At 36.2% G+C, this 18,494-nt stretch overlaps 1 protein-coding gene across 7 annotated transcripts in view; it reads right to left on the bottom strand.

Annotated features, from left to right (window-relative positions):
- The window catches only part of DENND5B (DENN domain containing 5B), a 199,561-nt gene that overhangs the window by 101,702 nt on the left and 79,365 nt on the right, over positions 1-18,494 (bottom strand). For 5 of the 7 annotated variants that reach the window (XM_049102304.1, XM_025455527.3, XM_025455529.3 and 2 more), the window contains exons 2-4: positions 13,552-13,617; positions 10,482-10,591; positions 133-799 (exon numbers count right to left, since the gene is read on the bottom strand). In XM_049102304.1, the coding sequence (XP_048958261.1) occupies positions 133-799; positions 10,482-10,591; positions 13,552-13,617 (843 nt within the window). The remainder of the gene's footprint in view (positions 1-132; positions 800-10,481; positions 10,592-13,551; positions 13,618-18,494) is intronic. The other 2 variants (XM_025455528.3, XM_025455532.3) reach the window with 1 other exon arrangement.

Genomic DNA, 18,494 nt, shown 5'->3' with positions numbered 1-18,494 from the left:
TGCTCCTTTTACACAAAACAGAAGGCTTCTGACCATTAATCATTTGGTTCTAATAAATACCCCATGGAGGTGCAGCAGTTTGGATTTATAAGTACTTTTTGGGGGAAGATTTAAAATCCAAGGAAGACTTACCTTGTGAGTAGAGAAGGATCTGCATCTCTAAAAGAACACAGGTAAACACCTGCACCAGGTTCTCCAACCCCAGAAGCTCGAAGGCCTCTCGAAGAGGATAATCGGAGAGGGGGAGTTCATTGGGCCCAGGTCTCTGGCAGATGACAGGTTCATAAACACCATAAAATTTCAGTGATCTCCCTGGAGGTGGGAGGGGTACCTCATAGAGAATGTTATGGATGTAGCTCTCCAGCGGCAAGGGCGGTGGCTGCTGTGAGGTAACCGCCCTGTAAAGCTGGATAAGGAATTTCTTGCAGGCCTGCATGAATGGCAGTGGTGTGATCAAACATATACTTTTTGAAACATATAGGGTGTCTCTGCTGATGTCATAGGAGTTGTATCGCTGGAGTTTCAAAAGGGAAGTTGTATCTCCCTCATCAATACTGCTTGCCAGAGAGTCCATGCTGCAGGAGGATGAAGCATACACGCTGCTATAATGCTCCGCATTGTGCATCTGGTAGAGCGTCTGCATTGCTGTGCAGATCTGCTTACTTGTAACTTCTTCATAAAAAGTGAGAACAAAACCATAGGTACGAGAGCCATCTTCCCGGGTAATTATAAATGAGTGAAACTGAGGGTCTTTATTGTCAGTCTGAGTTCTGAAAGACAGCCCTTTAGGCATGCACAACTGTGGAGGAAAGGGGGAAAAGTATGAGAATGCTGTACACAAATAACTTCAAACTAGAGAAAATGTTTGTTGTTTATAACCTAACAAGACTCAAAAGGACACAAGTTTTATCCATATTTAATATTATTAGCAGTAGCCTTAGAAATACACTGTAAGTTCATTTACACATTGATAAAATTATTTTTAAAAGAAATCTATATATACATACATATATATACACATACATACATACATACATATATATAAATATATAGAGATGGAAAAACATCTTTACTGTATATTATGTGCAGGAGGTTTGACTAAGAATGAGATCTTTGACTTGCTCCCAGTAAACTTCTTATCCAAGCCTGTGACCTTCAACACTGCATGTGACTTCTCCAAGTCTCACTTTCTTTATCTACATTTGCTAATCAATGACTTGAAGGCAAAATATTCAAAGGTACTTTACAAACATTTAATATTTAAGTATTAATCACCATTTCTGAAGTGATGATGGTAATGTTTCAGAGGACTAGAGAAGTAGGTGAAGGCTCATTTGATAAATTGAAAAAAAAAAAACAATAGTATCACTTTGTTACTATTTTGAGCAATATGATACTTGATCTTAGAAACAGAAACTTTAAAAATGGAAATTTTTTTTTATTTACTGAAGCAGAAGAGTAGAAACAATGACATTTTAGATCCATTCCAGTAAGTATTATGCTTTAGGTCTTGGTAACTACCCAGGATTGAGTCAAATTTGGGAACAAAACGACCTGAAAGTTAAAGATGCCTAATTTAAAATTCTTAAAATGCAATTAGAATTCATTCTTTAAAACATTTTAAACAAAATAAAAATTACAAAAAATTTGAAAAAAACTTTGTAATTTAACTACCTTAACATAATGATCATTCTTATGTATTTGTTTTTGTATTACAATATGCTTTCTGCATATAAATAATTTTACCATAGCTATTATATTTTTCTTTTTTCAGACTTAACAATTGATCTGATGTGAAATTTGGAAGTTCTCCCCATGTTACTTAAGAAAATGCAATTCACCTTAAAAGTTACGTGTCCTTCATTCAAATTATCAACAAACAGTTATTAAGTGTCTTTATGAGCCAGGCCCTGTGGGGGTGATTCAGGTGAAAAAGACATAAGACATGCTCCTGCTCCTATGGAACTTCCAGTCCAGTAAGGATGACAAATGACTAAAAAATAAATGGTAAAGTATGGGAAGTACTGTGATGGAGTAAATACAGATTGCCATGGAAAAAACATAGCAGGAGGACCTAAATTAGAAAAGAAGGAGCTAGCAAAACAAAAACAAAAACAAAAACAGGAAGTCTAAGTGGGAGCCTAAAGATGAGCATAGCTGTTAGTGAGATTGAGAGAAGGCAGAGAGGACACGTGTGCAAAAGCCCAGAAGACAGAATATGCGGGTTTGAGGAAGTGACATGTGTTTTTTTCTGGGTGGGGAACAGAAAGCGAGATAGGGGGAAGTTAAAAAGAACCCAAGAGAAATAATCAGAAACTACGTTGTGAAGGTGTTTGGTGAGTCATGTTAGAAATCTGAAGAGGACAATGGGAAGCCTCTGCAGGGTTTTAGCAGGAGGGGTATGGAACTGTTTGTGCCACCTAGCATGTCAATCTTCCTGTACTGAAACGCAGTGTTTTTCAGAGGGGGTCCAAGGAGGTAGCAAGAATGCCTCAGGGCTTTGGAGTCATCTTGACTTCTTTCTCTCTCACTCCATTATCCAATCCATCAACAAAGACCATCGGTTCCACCTTCAAAACTATATTCAGAAACAAATTCCTCCATCTTTACTCTTACTACTCTAATTAAGCCATCTTCCTTTCTTAGCTAGAAGACTATTTAATATTCTGCTCAACAGTCTTCCTGCCTTTGTCCTTATCCCCATACTGTAGTCCCTACAGAGTAGCCACAGTGATCCTTAGAAAATATAAGCTAGATCTTGTTCCTCTTCTCGAAACCTGCAATGGCCTCTTACCTCACTAAACCTGAACTCTTTACAATATAAGGCCCTTATAAGGCTCCACACGAACTTGGCCCTGGCAACTTCTCTGCCTTCATCTCCTACTACTCACCTACTCTGTTCCAGCAACACTAGCCATACTGTTGTTCTGTGAAAACACCTTGCAGGCACTTGCCAAAATTTGTTGTTCCCTCTGGCTGGAACGATCTTCCTTTAAGTTTCCATGTAGTTCATTCCCTGTGGCAGACTGTACTTTCTAAAAACGACTCCAACAGTAATTCTAGTTCTACAATGCTGTTCTAGAACCTTGTCATTCTCCCATCAAGGTCATGGGTGGCTCACTGAGAGTGCCTACACCCAGGAACTGAAAACCTGTTCTGTAAAAAGCCAGATAGTTCTACAATGCTGTTCTAGAACCTTGCCATTCTCCCATCAAGGTCATGGGTGGCTCACTGAGTATGCCTACACCCAGGAACTGAAAGCCTGTTCTGTAAAAAGCCAGATAATAAATATTTTAGGCTCTGCAGCCCTTATAAACTTTGTCACAACTACTCAGCACTAACATTGTAGTGTAGTGCAAAAGCAGCCACAGACCACACATAAGGAATGGTTATGACTTTATTTATAAATAGGAAGCCAGTTGGATTTGCCCAGAGGGCCAGTCTGCCTACCCCTCACCCAGTCAAGTAAAATATAACGGAGGTGAGAAGTGACAAATGAGTGACTTTTCAGGGTAGGCTTAAAAATGCAATACAACTTCCATGTCTCTGGTCACATACACTCCAACATATAAAAAATTTGACCAATGTGAAGTTGCCATGCTAGAGATCACACAAAGAGATGGCACAGAGATTGAGGATTCCCCAGCAATGTTTCCAGCCCAGGAAATATCACCTGTGAGTGGGTGAACCTTCAGATGATTCTAGTCTTTAGCCTTCGAAACAATCTGACACCCAGTAGTGCAGAGAGGTTACCTTGCTAATAAACCATACCCAAATTGCAGATTTGTAAGCAAAGTAACAGTTTTGTTGTTTTAAATCAAGAGTCAACAAACCATAGTCCTTAGGTCAAATCCAATCTGCCACTTGTTTTTGTAATTGAAATTTTATTAGAACACAATAGCACTCATCCATTTAAGCATTGTCTATGTCTACTTTTGCACTACAACAGCAGAAATGAATAACTGACAGAAACTAAACGGCCTATAATGCTTCAACTATTTACTATCTAGCCCTATATGAAAAAAAAAACCAAAAACAAAAACAAACAAAAAAAAAAATGGCCAGATTATGAAAAACCCACAATCCATGTTTTAAGTCACTTAAGTAGTATACGGGGGTGGTCTGTTATACAGCAGTAGCTAATGGAAACACTCCCTTAACTTTCTTTAAGTCTCTACATAAATACTATCTTAAAGAACTTTCCTTTATCATTCCATAAAAAATACTGCTTTTATCCTATAAATGCCATTAAAATGTCACTTTTCCTCTAGAAAGTCTTTAGTGAATGGGGAAGTATACCGCTGTATACACATGTACATTGTATACTGACACATTACTAGTTTCTCTATTTTGTTTGGCTCTCTAGATTGCAAGTGACTCTAGGAATGGTGCTATATTTTTACAACTGTAAACATACAAGAGTACCATGCACAGAACAATATACTATTTGGGGCCATAAATGGTAATTGATAATAATACTAAAAGCAAAATCATGAAGCTTAGTATTATTAGGTCAGTGAAAATGTCTTTATCTTTATATTTCAAAACACTGAATATGAGACCTAGAAATAACTAAGGTAGCTTTATGTAATTATTTTTATAAATGTTGGTAAGAATTACATTACTATGTATATTTGGGCAGAATAAAACAGAGTTAGGTAAAACACAAATACCTGAATTTGTTAGACGAAAATTTGTTTATTCCCAATCTTGGGAATAGCTGTGTAAGGAAAGGCCATGACAAGGCCTTTTTATAGTTATGTCTTTACATTAAAATTGCTTTCATCTTTATAAGAAGAGGAGATTCTCTGCTGTTTTATGAATAAAAACCCATGTGACATCTATTATTATCAGTAAAGATTATGGGAAGGAAGATTTGAATCCCTCTTTTTCCAGGTTATGTTCAAACTTATTTGGGATAGTGCATGCCATGTATGTATTTGTTGAAAGAATAAACAAACAAGTGAATAAGAAAACAAAACAACAGCTAGCGGCACAGGATCAGATTTAGTTCCTCTCTTGATTAAGTCTATAGTTCTCTTTTTACATGTAGTAGACAATACAGAAACACAGGTGACCTCCAAAGTCGAAATAAAGACTTAGTTTGATAGGCTTTCCTGACATCATAAACCACAAAATTACAGCTCTAACTGTTTTTGAACAGCTGCCAAATATTCCCCTAAGGTTTTGTAGCTTTCTGGAGCATGCATTCAAACATTTACAGGAAAAGCTTGCCAAAAGTTGTGCTCAAAGTAAAGAATGACTTTCTACACTACAGAGAACAGATGTAAGAACTCTCAAATTCTCTTCCTACGAATCAAAAAAAGTAAGAATTATATTTCTAATTTGGGAACCATGACTTGGAAAATGCTACTGCCTTTTCATTTTTTTAAAAAGTGAGAATTCTTGTAGGAATTATGAGGTTCAGTTTTCAGAAAACCTGAGGCATAAATCAAGATTTGTTCACTAGGGCATTCAACAATCTCTTTTTCCCTAATACTGCTCCTTACTAACAGTATTCCCTTTCCAACCCACACTCCCACAATAAAACAACTAAACATTTAGGGTTGTCAATGTTTACCGGATTACCATTGGTAATCAGATTACTTTAGTCAAAAGTGGGCTCACAATGCTGTGTATCGCTCCTGGTTTGAGCTGACTACGTCCTTATTATCTCTCTGGGCTATTTCAGGCAGTTTGGCTAGAATTTTAACAATTTCTTTTTCCATTTTCTATAGTTCTATGACTTCTATGCCCTCTCTTATTACACAAAAATAAATTATTCAAAGTTGGTCTGTTTGCCTTTCCTTTCTCTGATGTTCATTCCCTCTCTCCCACCTTTTTCCTTTAATAAATATTAATTTTATGTCATGTATTACATTAGATCTTGGTAATTCAAAAGACAAATATGAAAATAATCTCTTCAGGGAGTTCACAGTCTGGTAAAAAAGGCAAGCACACAGACCAATGGTTATAAAATAACAGGATCAGTGCTGTTGCAGAGTATGTTCAAGACATTATAGAAACAGAGAAGAGAGAGCACCTAAATACTCCTGCTTAAGATGACTTTGCAGGGAAGGTAACAATACTTCTCTGTAAGGGAAGGGAAGTATTATAAGTAAGCAAACATTCCTTCATTTAGTCAATGATTTCAGCCTCTACTGTATGTAAAACTAGGGATACAGCAATGAATAAGGGAGAGTATGCCTATCTTCGTGGTGCTTACATTATGACAAGAGACACAGAGCTGATAACTAGCTACATAATCAATTATTTAATTACAATTGTGATAGGTACTACAAAAGGATACAAGGTGCTAAAAGGTCCTAAGAGAATCTGAAGGGACCTGACTGAATGGTGGAAGGGTGGTCAGGGATGGCTTCTCTGAAAAATTGTTTAAAATGAAACCTGAAGGGTCACTAAGAATTCACCAGGAGAAGGAGAAGCGGAAGAGCCTTCCCAAGAAAAGCAGACGCAGAAGCTTTAGTGTAAAGAATAGAAAGGATAGGAACTTAAGTTTGGGGGTTTGGATTAAGGTGAGTGTGTAGAAACAGAGAGAAGTAGATAGATATCTGATTGCACATGGGAGAGGGTAAGAAAGTGGGAACCTTCAAGGATAATGCCAGATTTTCAGCTAAGACAACCAGGTGGATGGTTGTACCATTACTGACCAAAGCTAGTGGGAAGATCATAAATTCAGTTTTGGACATGTTAAATTTGAGACACCAGTAAATATTCCAGCTGCAAAGTTAAGAAAACAAGTGGCTGGGATCCCTGGGTGGCGCAGTGGTTTAGCGCCTTGTCTTTGGCCCAGGGCGCGATCCTGGAGACCCGGGATCGAATCCCACGTCGGGCTCCCGGTGCATGGAGCCTGCTTCTCCCTCTGCCTGTGTCTCTGCCTCTCTTTCTCTCTGTGTGACTATCATAAATAAATAAAAATTTAAAAAAAGAAAAAAGAAAACAAGTGGCTCCTCCAGTAACAGCTGGATTAAAGCCCCATTCCTAGAATTTTATTGTGAGACATGAACTTAAACCTGGATGAAAATGAGGGCTTAGTTTCATTCTAATGTCAACCCTATTAATCTAACTAAGGGTTCTCCATCTCAAATTCAAGCACTTGCTGAGTCTCTAAAAAGTATATATAGTTCTTTATCCTTTGAATCTTATAAGATAGGCATCTGAAATAGATTTTTCTCAGTCAACCCTTTATCCTTTACTCTTTGCTCATCATTCCACCCTACCTTTCTTTGTGATCGAAGTAAATTAGAAATTGTAAACTTAGAGCTTTATAGATTATAAAAAGCTTTATAAGTTATGACTCTTTTACTTAAAATATATATCAGATGTTTCATTTAGAACAGTTATACAAAACAGAATCTTCATACTTCATATAAGTTGCTTAAAAAGGTACTGATCATATCTTCTTAACAATCCCTAGGTTCTCTACATTCTTAAGGGTAAGTTCTACTGACCAGAACATTATATAGTCATGGATGCCAATATGCAGAGATCTGAAACAGGGGTAGGGGGAGGCAGGGGAACTTCAGTTCCATTTGCAATGCTTTGCTTCATTTAAAAGAAAAAGTACAAATCTGAAGTAAATTTGTCAATGTTGAAATATGTTAGTTCTAGGTATATGACTGTTGGTGTTGTTTTGTTTTCTGATACTTCCCTTTTGCCTTTTTTTCATGAAAATCTCTCAATCAGCAACCAAGAGAGACATAGAAAGCAATTAATTCAGAAACAATTTCACCTGTCCCTTACATTTATTTTCTATTTCATTTGCATGGCACTCATGGAATTTTTTTAATTTAAAAACGTTCACTGCTCTGGAGTATTTAATTTCTGTATGAAATTAATCATCCTTCTTCAAAGCACTACTGTTGCTTGTTAAATGACTGATATTACAGAAGGTGATGACTCATTGGAGTGAGATTTTGCTAAAGGCAAGAAGAAAGCTTTATACCTCTAGGTGGGAATAAATTATAGCTTCATACAAATGCACTTACTAAATAAATCAGAGGAAATTAAGGGCAGTACATCTATGACCCAAATGCAGACTAGTTTAATGGGATGCTTTTCAGAGATTTTCAAGGAATGCCAGCAAATCCTTTTAGATTTGCAGCAATAAACAAATGCTATGTGGTGTTTAACCATTAAAACACAAGCCTATGTGTTTATTTTTCATAGAAGACTTTGGTTGCTTACATAAAATAACCCCAGAGGCAAGGGTAAAGAAAATATCAAAAGCAGATTAAGGAAGCTGATCACTGCTTTAAAGATGAATGCTTTACAGATCAAGGCTAAAGTTATCATGGATATCTCATTATTAATGCATTCAAATGACTAACAGAAAGAAAAAGTGGCATTTTGTTCCAAATGACTATGGATTCATACTGTAGTAAGAACCATTCTAATTTCTCACAGATAAATTTATACTTTGAAATATCTTACTAATTTAAGAAGTCAAGTGTTGTAGTCTATTTACATTCTTATCTAGGTTTCCATTGCTTCATTTAGACACTCTTTTCTTTAATACTTTTCTATTAATTTGCTGGCACAGCAGCTGATAAATTATTTTTTGTCATTGCTGTCGACTATTTTAGTTAGAAGCTTGCCTGTGCTCCCTCCAAGTATCATAAATATAACAAACAGTTGTGTTCTACTTAATATCTATGATGCTGTCTTCACCAAAGATGAGGCTAGGCCTCACAGTATTCCAGCAAAATGGCATCTCTGGTTAGAGAAATAACTATACTGTGTTCTGTGAAGAATCAAAGTCAAAGTGCCAAGTGCCTTAGGCATTTGTACTTAGAAAAAGTACCATGTTACTCCCTCTTTGCAGCAAACTGAGACTGGAATGAATTTACTGTGATACAGAAATATCACAAAAGGTCCAATGTGACCCACATCATTTTAAGGTGCAGCTCAAAACTAAGTTATATCATTTTTCTTTGGAGGAGGCAGCATGTAGATAGGGAAAAAGTCAGCTACAGAGTAAGAATGATCTGGATTTAACCGTTGAGACTCTTTGCATAACTATGGGTTAGTAACCTCTATAAAATATGAATAAGAACTCTCAATGGGCACATGTAAGCATGTATGCAAAAGTAACTTACATGACTATTTAGCAGGTATCTACTGTATATTAATTTCTTTCCCTTATAGTATCATAGCATAATGGGATCTGTTGGCTCTACCTTTAAAATACTCAAAACACTCTACAGCTATCAATGTCTCAGTCCACTGTTAATTATTTCTGTGCCTATGATGCCTGATATCTGATTTGCTCACTTTAGGGCACTCTGGTTTTTATAATCAAAGAATTCCATTCATGGAATCCCAAAATATTACCCAGGCTTTTAGTTAGGACCCTTCCTAAATAATCTGAAAACTATGACTATTTCTAAGACCCTCTAAAGGTACTTATAATCACCACTGGTAACTCATTGCATTAATTCAGAGTCGTTATAAATAAATTTCTACTAATGTCTAAATGATGAATTGAAGTTCCTTTTCCTCTTTACTCTGTGAATATGATAAATTACAGGCCCATCATACAACATTCCTTGAAATATGAAAACTGTAATCACGCTCCTTCTATCAGGCTCCTTTCCAGGCAAACAAATATTACTGTTTATCAAAGCATCTATGTATAATTAATACAAACCCACAACACAGCTTAATAGTAGGAAAAGAAAATGGGCTTTGAAGAATACATGCATTCCAATGTTCACAGCAGCATTATCTAGAATAGCCAAATTATGGAAATAGCCCAAGTGTTCATCAACTGATGAATGGATAAAGAAGAGGTAGTAATCACACAATGGAATATTATTCAGCCATTAAAAAGAATGAGATCTTGCCATTTGCAACAACATGGATGGAGCTAGAGAGTATTATGTTATTAAGTGAAAAAAGTCAGTCAGAGAAAGATAAATATCATATGATTTCACTCATATGTGGTCTTTAAGAAACAAAATAAATGAGCATAGGGGGAAAAAAGAGAGAGACAACAACAAAAAAGACTCTTAACTATAGAGAACAAACCGATGGTTACCAGAGGGTAGATGGGTGGGATATTGGGGAAATAGGTGATGGGGAGTAAGGAGGGCACTTGCTGTGATGAGCACCAGATGATGTATGTCAGTATTGAATCACTATACTATACACCTGAAACTAATACTACACTGTATGTTAACTAACCGGAATTTAAATAAAAACTTAAAAAAAAATGGGCTTTGAAAGTCTGTTGTATACACTTATTGGCTGTGGAAACTATAGGGAAGTAACTTCTCAGAGCTTCATTTTCCATGTCTATAAAATGAGAACAATATTATCCACCTTACAGAACTGTTTATTTAAAACATTCAATAAAATAATGTAAACATTCAAAATATACTTACTATTGTCATTTTTTTTTTTTTACTATTGTCATCTTAACGAAACAAAAAGGCTAAAGATGGAAAAAACATACATACCATGTTCACTGCATCTTGATCAAAAGGGTTCCATTCTATATTCTCAGGATAGTGTGCCAGCACTTTAGATTTGAATGTTCTTCTCAAAGGACTCTGGTCAAAATTTTCACCTATAATAAATAATTAATAATTAGCTAATATCTAAATTTTTTTTTCAAACATGTCATAGTTTTATTTTTTATTTTATAGATATATTGACTAATAATGTTGAAATCTGATTCAATTTCTACCTCTAATAGTCTGAACTGTAAAATCCTCAATGGACAACTGAAAGGAACTGTTAATAAAGGATCTGCATTTAAAACTTCAGAATCTGAATTTCAGCATCCTGGCCAGATAACAATACTAAAAATCAAAATCTACCAAAATGATCTTTGCTGTAACCTAATTATTGTTGTTTCAATATATAGTGATAAAATATCTACTTGGAAACATCTAATTTATTAAAGAAACATCCCAAATTGAGCATCCTGAATCATACTTCTGATCCTGAGATTTTATACATGGATATACAATGCTGCCATGCTCAAGGAGGCAATCTTGCTTGTGCTTCCACAGAAATCTGACAAATGTGACTGTACCCAGGCTTTTACAAGTAACAGAATGAACAGAATTAGAAACATCATTACTGAGTTGTCTAGTTTAGTAGACAGAACATTTTAAACACCCTAAACCTATGAAAAGAAACAAGCTATTCTAAGCCAAATTTATTACCTGCCAAAATTCTGGAAAAAATTAAGGGAGGCTATACTTTGATTATTACATATTTAAAAAAACTTCTATTATAGCTGTCACCTCAGTTCTTTATCTCCTTGACCAAATTAATTCCCGGGAGACCGGTTTCTCCCAAATGCCTTAGTTCCATAAAGAGCACTGGGTGTTATACTATATGTTGGCAAATCGAACTCCAATAAAAAAATATACAAAAAAAAAGTTAGGATGGATGGCTCTTCAATTCTCAATGTCAAAAAGTTGAGAATGAAGAATTAGAAGACCTTGGAATATCATTCTGACTCCTGTGTTTTTTCCACTTAAGTTTTAATTAAGCGTAAAACACAAACTGTCATATCAAAAGATAAATGCCACTTACCAGTATTTGTATGAGTAAAGATATCAAAGTAATTTATAAATCATAATTGGGCATTTAGACTCAGTTTTCATTTTTGGTAAAAGTATGAAAAGATGCATACCAAAACACCTTTTAGTGCAAAACTTAACAGATCACAAAGGAGGGAAATGTCACACTCTAAAATCTTGTTGGAAACTGTGATATAAAATACACAGAAGCTTTTCTGAATAAAGGCACAGAGTTTAAACAGATTTGCTGCAGCAACTAACCTACTATTTGTAATTTTAGCCCTTGACCAATGATTATTTTCCTTTGGATTCTTCTTACTTATCTAGGCAAATGCTTCATCTCTATCTTTCTACTCCACATTTCCATCTTCTAAGAGATAGATAGCTTTCACAGCTAGAAGAAAAACTGTTAAAAGCATCCCTGAGGATAGTTTATGAATTTTTGCAACATGCCTCTAGAGCATGCTTACAAAATCAATGGAAAAATGTGGAAGTGTCCACAAGTTAGTGTGCCTGAAGAAGAGTTAGGGTTCAGAATGTCTGATTTCAGGAAGGGTAAACGACATCTTTAAGCTGATACTAGATTTTCATGCAAACACTAATAATTTTTTGATTACTTCTTCATTAAAAAAAGAAAAAAAAATACTACTTTCCCTTCACTTTAAATCACAGAAAACACAAAACAAAAATTCTCTCTTGGTCCTAAAGGTCTATGCTTCTGACTCTGCTATCGACTCAGGAACAGGATATCCTCAGATAATATACAGCAACCAAGAATTCCTCTCCTTCACCCACCCACAGAAATGTTTATTTTTATCATAAGTGTCAATAAAATGTGAAACACTTTGTGAACAGAATAAGCGGCACATAATGTAAGATATAACTCCTTGCAACACTTACCTTTTAATGAATTCCTGCCTGAGTCTGGTAAAATACTAACATTATCTTCACTCATATATCAAGTTATTAATGGGCAGAGGATAACTCAGAAAAGTCATGAGAGTGCCATTTTCAATATAATTGTTCTATTAACTAAGGAACACCACACCCTCTTGAAGCACAATGGAATCACCAGAAGAGAGAGAAGGAAAATCACCTTTTTCAGAGAGAAAAAATTTCACAAAAGCAAAAAAAATGGAAACACTCACTAAAAAGAAACACAAATCTAAGAAAAGAAAATATAGAACTACCACCACCATTGCCACCACCACCACTTACTAGACGGCCAGGAAAAAGGGGGCAATAGGAAAGATCGTTGCTGTATATAAATAGCTGTCTTGGCAAATATCATTTTGAAGTAAATTAAGGGAAGAACCAACTATGTAGAAATTCTGATAACACTGTTAAGGATTTAGACATGAGTGGATGTAGTTATCATTACTATTAATAGGCAAAGAAGAGAATCTTTAAGAAGCCTTCTGAAGATGGGAGATGGGTGAACAATCTAGTCTTTTCATTTTGAACCCATATTAAAAATGAATTTCTAACTTAGAATTTACTTCTAAGACTTAGCAGGAGAAATGAATCAGTCTAAGAATTTGGGTTCCCAGGCAATTGAAATTATACACAAACATCCTTTACTTAACTTAAAATCTACCTTTTTTTAACACTATCCTGAAATGATCAAGGATTGTAAATTTGTGCAAATATTAATATCCCCCACTACAAACACATATAAACTTAATTCCAAGTAATACTGTTAAGTAACTTGCTACTAAATTTAAGCTGCAATTCATTCAGCCTTTCCTCCTCAGAAAATAGTATATATCTGCCAAGAGAGCTTAAGACTAGTGAATAATTTTTTCAAGGCATGAAGCAAATGAGGTCTTTATAAAAATTAAGATGCAGATGAGAGAACAAAAATACAAAATAATACCTATTTTTTACCCAAGCAATAATGAAAACAAAAAATCAATTATTATGGGCTTGGGGTGAATTAAAATAAGGATTTCTAACACCTCAATTTTTATTTTTACTTTTATTTTATTTTTACCTGAAGTCGTATTTGCAGCATCTTGGCTCTTGCCATGACGATCTGCTTCTAGCCATTGGTACAAAACTACATAATGTAACAGAAACAAAAAACTTTATAAACAAAGAAACACAAACACAAAAGCAAAATGACTCTGAAGAATGGAAAATGAGAATAACAAATTAAACAAAAGCAATTAAACATGAGACATTAACATCAATGGAATGTAGCTTAACACTAATAGTATGTAGCTTATAAGCTACTTTTAATAAGAAAGCACAAATAGGTAATTTTATCTTAATGTATTATGCGAAATACTAAACATCTGTTAACAATTATTCACATGGGAAAAAAGCACATATATTCTTCTCAATGCTGATTTGAAGAGAAATATCAGGAGAAAGCCAAGGCTTCCAAAGTCAGATAAAATATGATAGCAAGACTAAATGACCAACCTTAAAAATTACATCTCAACTTCTGCACAACCTATCAGAATGGCTGAAGTCCAAAAAAAATGACTATACCAAATCCTGACAAACACATGAAGTGACAGTAACTCTCATTCATTGCTCGGTGGAAATGCAAAATGATACAGCCACTTTGGAAGACAGCATGGCCATTTCTTACAAAGCTAAACAGTCTTACCAAAGGATTTCACAGCTCTAGTCTAATCAGGAGAAAAACATCAGATAAATCCCAAGAGAAGCAATCCACAATATACCTGATGATTACTTGCGCCAAACTACCAAGGACATCAAAATGCAAAGTCAGAGAAGCAGTCACACCCACGAGGAGTGCAAGGAGACAAGATAACTGAATATAATGTGTTATATAGGATGAGATCCCCCAAGAGAAAAAAGGACTTTAAGTAAACACTAAAGAAATCTGAATAGAGTACATACGACTTTAGTTAATAATCATATATCAATTGACTTGTTAGTTGTAACAAATATACTACTGTAAGATGTTAATGATAGGGAAAAATGTGTGTGATTGGGGTGATATGGGCTATATGGGAACTCTGTATTATCATCTCAATTTTTCTAAAACCTGAAACTGCTCTAAAAATCAAGTCTGTTTTAAAAAAGCATTCCATTATGTAAGGACAAAATCATACAGTATGCAATCTTATAAGTAACCTACCTTTTGGAAATCACTCTATGCAAACATGAATTGAAGTATGCTCTGTACTGAGGTTCCATTTAATCAATCATCCCTTTATGTGCTATTAACCAGAAGTGTCAACTCTTGGAGGAAAATTACTACAGTAAGGACATAGGCAGTTAAGAAACTCACATTAGACCTCTGTAACTTGGCAGCTTTGAAGAGTGTAAAAACTTCTGAATAGGTTATCCAGATGTCTACAAATTTTAGATATCCAGTCCTCCCTTTAAAGAGCTAAATAATGATAATGTAGGGTCCTAATTGCCAGGGAATCTTTCTATCTATACCTCAAAGGTCTGAATGGTCTTAGGACAAAGGCTACACTTCTACTCTGGGAGGGTATTTGCCCACATATATTGTGAGAGTGGATACAGAAATATCCCAATCAAGGTTTGCAGAAACTCTGTGCACTCTCCCTTCACAAGACAATAACAAAAACAAAGAACTAGGGAAGGAAGCCTTTGGAACTCATGAACTGAAGGAATAAAGGAACTGATCCATTACAAAAGGCCAAAGACACCCTGAAATCACCAAGGAGGTTATCTGGATCTTTCCAGACAGCCAGATGGCATGTTGACATTTATCATCAGGGAAAGATGGCCCAAAACAGACCTCTGAATAGCCCCCACACATACACCCAGGCAGTGTACAAGGTCACTGGCTGAGGGTGCCCCAGTGGGCACACAAGTCAGTATACTCCCCTCCAGGATACTGCACACTTCTGGGAGGCAAACAATTGTTATGATTGGGACTAGCAAGGAAGAATTCAAGAAGCAGGCCTCACTTATTAAATACATACGATAGGGTTTTGTTTTTGTTTTTCCTTTCTGGTTTACAAGAACTACTACTCATTAATGAGTACAGATGTAGCAGAATAGGGAAGTATTAGGCCATGACACAAAAATCTCCCCACTTGGACTTTACAACTGAAAATATTACTCTCACAAAAATGAGATGCAAAGTAGGGAGACTAATCCATTAACTGGTCTCACAATTCTGGCCTATCTCATCTAAAGGCTATTCTGTCCTAATTAAGACAGAAACTCTTGGGTGCTGAGAATATCACTAGGAATATTTACCAATAGTTCAATTACTTCATATAGCTCCTGTTTCTGGTTTTACCAAAGGGGAAAAAAAAGGAAAAATATGAAAGTTATTCTAGGTCAACTTAGAGAATTATATATAAGCAAAAATCTTTTTAGTAGATTTAGATATTCAATTATTTTATCCTCGCCTCCAGATTACTAAAATCCAATAAACCATGGTCTAAATATTTTAGAAAATTTCCAATGAAATAAGTGCATCTGCTTCATACAAAGCTATAATGTGAATCACTGTTATATCAAATTTGGACTTGAAAGCTTACTTTATAGTACATATATGTAAAAAGATAATGTATAACTAAAAAAAGAGGTCCCTAGGTGGCTCAGTCACTTAAGCATCTGTCTTCGACTCAGGTCATGGTCTCAGGGTCCTAGGGTCAAGCCCCGCATTGGGCTCCCTGCTTAGTGGGGAGTCTGCCTCCCCTTCCCTTTGCTCCTCCCTGCCTAGTTCATGCTCACTCTCTCCCTCACTGTAAAATAAAATAAAAAATAAAATAAAATCGAAATGTGACAAATAAATATACTAGAGTGTAAATGTGTAGTTCTAGAAGGACTGAGCTCCAAAAATTTAACTTCCATAAAGCATCTCAAATATGTCATAATATAAAGAGCCTGCTACTATGTTTGTAGATGATGCTAGAATACCAAGAACACATCTCTTCTCACTGTGGCTGGGAGCATTAGATCTGGATTTTCAGTGGCTCCATACTTCCTCTCAGTGCACTGAGAGTAGGTACTCCCAGTTCCAAGCCACTGGGTAAGAATTTCTACCACTTGTATATAGGGTTGCAAGTGGAGAAGGGTTTGTGATATGCGTCAACCTTGGAGCCTTCTCAGCCTGAGTGGTCCCATTACCCTCTTTCTCTAAACCTACCTGCTTCCAGGGCCTCAGTAAGTTCCCTCCCTCATTATCCATTTCCATTGTAGCCTGTCATCTCAGATGACTGAGTATTTTCTCCACAAAACAAGGGCAAGCCTCACAATACTTCCCTATCCTCTTGTCCCCAAAGGATACCACAGAAGTCTAGATGTTTTAAAGAAAGCTTGCTGATAAGAACAATGAGAACAAATAGGAAGTTAAAAGGTAATTTCTTTTGCCCTTTTCCTTTTGTTCCTTTTCACTCTAAAGGGAAAGTTTAAACACACACACACACAAGCATGCACCCACACAGGTAATAGTAGATACAATATTTAAAGTCAATAAATTTTTCCCAATATTTTGGTAAAGGTGAGAGGAGAAAATGGAGAGTTATGGATGCTGCCTATGAAATCCATACTGAGGCAAAAAGGAAGGGAGGATGTAGTGGTGAGGTAATTCTCTCTCTTATGTCTATCACTACAGGTCCCCAACTGTCTGTCTCCAAAGATCCCTGCCTGAATTGACATGATCTGGAGTTGTAGAGGGAATACTGGACAGCAGTAGATCCTACAAGAGAGACTGACTAGGGAAAGGAAAGCAGGGGCAAGGGGATCCCACGTGTTGGTTAAAAAAAAAAAAAAAAACAACGAAGGGGTACTCCTGTGACATTCACAAAAAGACATTTCCTACACATGGGTTGTTTCTACATCACAGTGAGCTGTCCTCTTCGAAATAGATCCCCTAGAAGGCTGCATATTCATTATCCATTCTAATGATTCTACCACGATTTAAATAATCTCTGAGCAGGTGACATTTAAGGTGAGACCTAGTGAAGTAATAATAATTATCATAGTTAACACACAGTGCTTACTATAGAGCAGGTGTTATTCTAAGTGTTCTACGTATATTAAATCATTTCATCATAATTACTCTATAAAGTAGCTCCTATTTTATAATTTTATAGATGTTGGAACTGAAGCAAAAAAAGGTTAAATAACTTGGCCAAGGTCAGACAACTCTAAAATTCAAACTTACACAGCCTAGCTCCAAGTGTGCTCTCAATTCTATGTAGGAGGTCATCTCAGGAAAGAGTATTTCAGGCAGAGGAAACAGCAAGTGCGGAATCCCTAAGGTATCCATGAGCTTGTCACGGCTGAGATGCAGCAAGGAGGTCAGTGCAATGTATTTAAGTGAGATGGTAGACAAAGTCAGAGAGGTAACCAGGGCCCGATAAGACAGGGCCTCTGAGGCCATGGTAAGCTCTTTATTTATGGGGAGTAACTGGAGTTTTTAATTTTTTTAAAAGATATTTATTCATGAGAGACACACAGAGAGAGAGGCAGAGACACAGGCAGAGGGAGAAGCAGGTCCCATGCAGGGAGCCTGATGTGGGACTTGATTCCGGATCCCAGGATCATGCCCTGGGCTGAAGGCAGAAGCTCAACCGCTGAGCCACCCAGGGATCCCGACTGGAGTATTTTATTTTTTAATTTTATTTTTTAGGGAAAAAAAAAAGTTTTATTTTTATTTTTTGTATGTTTTTTTATTGGAGTTCGATTTGCCAACATATAGCGTAACACCCAGTGCTCATCCCGTCAAGTGCCCCCCTCAGTGCCTGTCACCCAGTCACCCCAACCCCCCGCCCACCTCCCCTTCCACCACCTCTTGTTCGTTTCCCAGAGTTAGGAGTCTCTCATGTTCTGTCTCCCTCACTGATATTTCCCACTCATTTTCTCTCCTTTCTCCTATAATCCCTTTCACTATTTTTTATATTCCCCAAATGAATGAGACCATATAATGTTTGTCATTCTCTGATTGACTTACTTCACTCAGCATAA

Source organism: Canis lupus, chromosome 27, assembly GCF_003254725.2.
Source record: "Canis lupus dingo isolate Sandy chromosome 27, ASM325472v2, whole genome shotgun sequence".
Classification (NCBI taxonomy): domain Eukaryota; kingdom Metazoa; phylum Chordata; class Mammalia; order Carnivora; family Canidae; genus Canis; species Canis lupus.
This window is presented reverse-complemented; position numbering and strand designations above follow the sequence as displayed.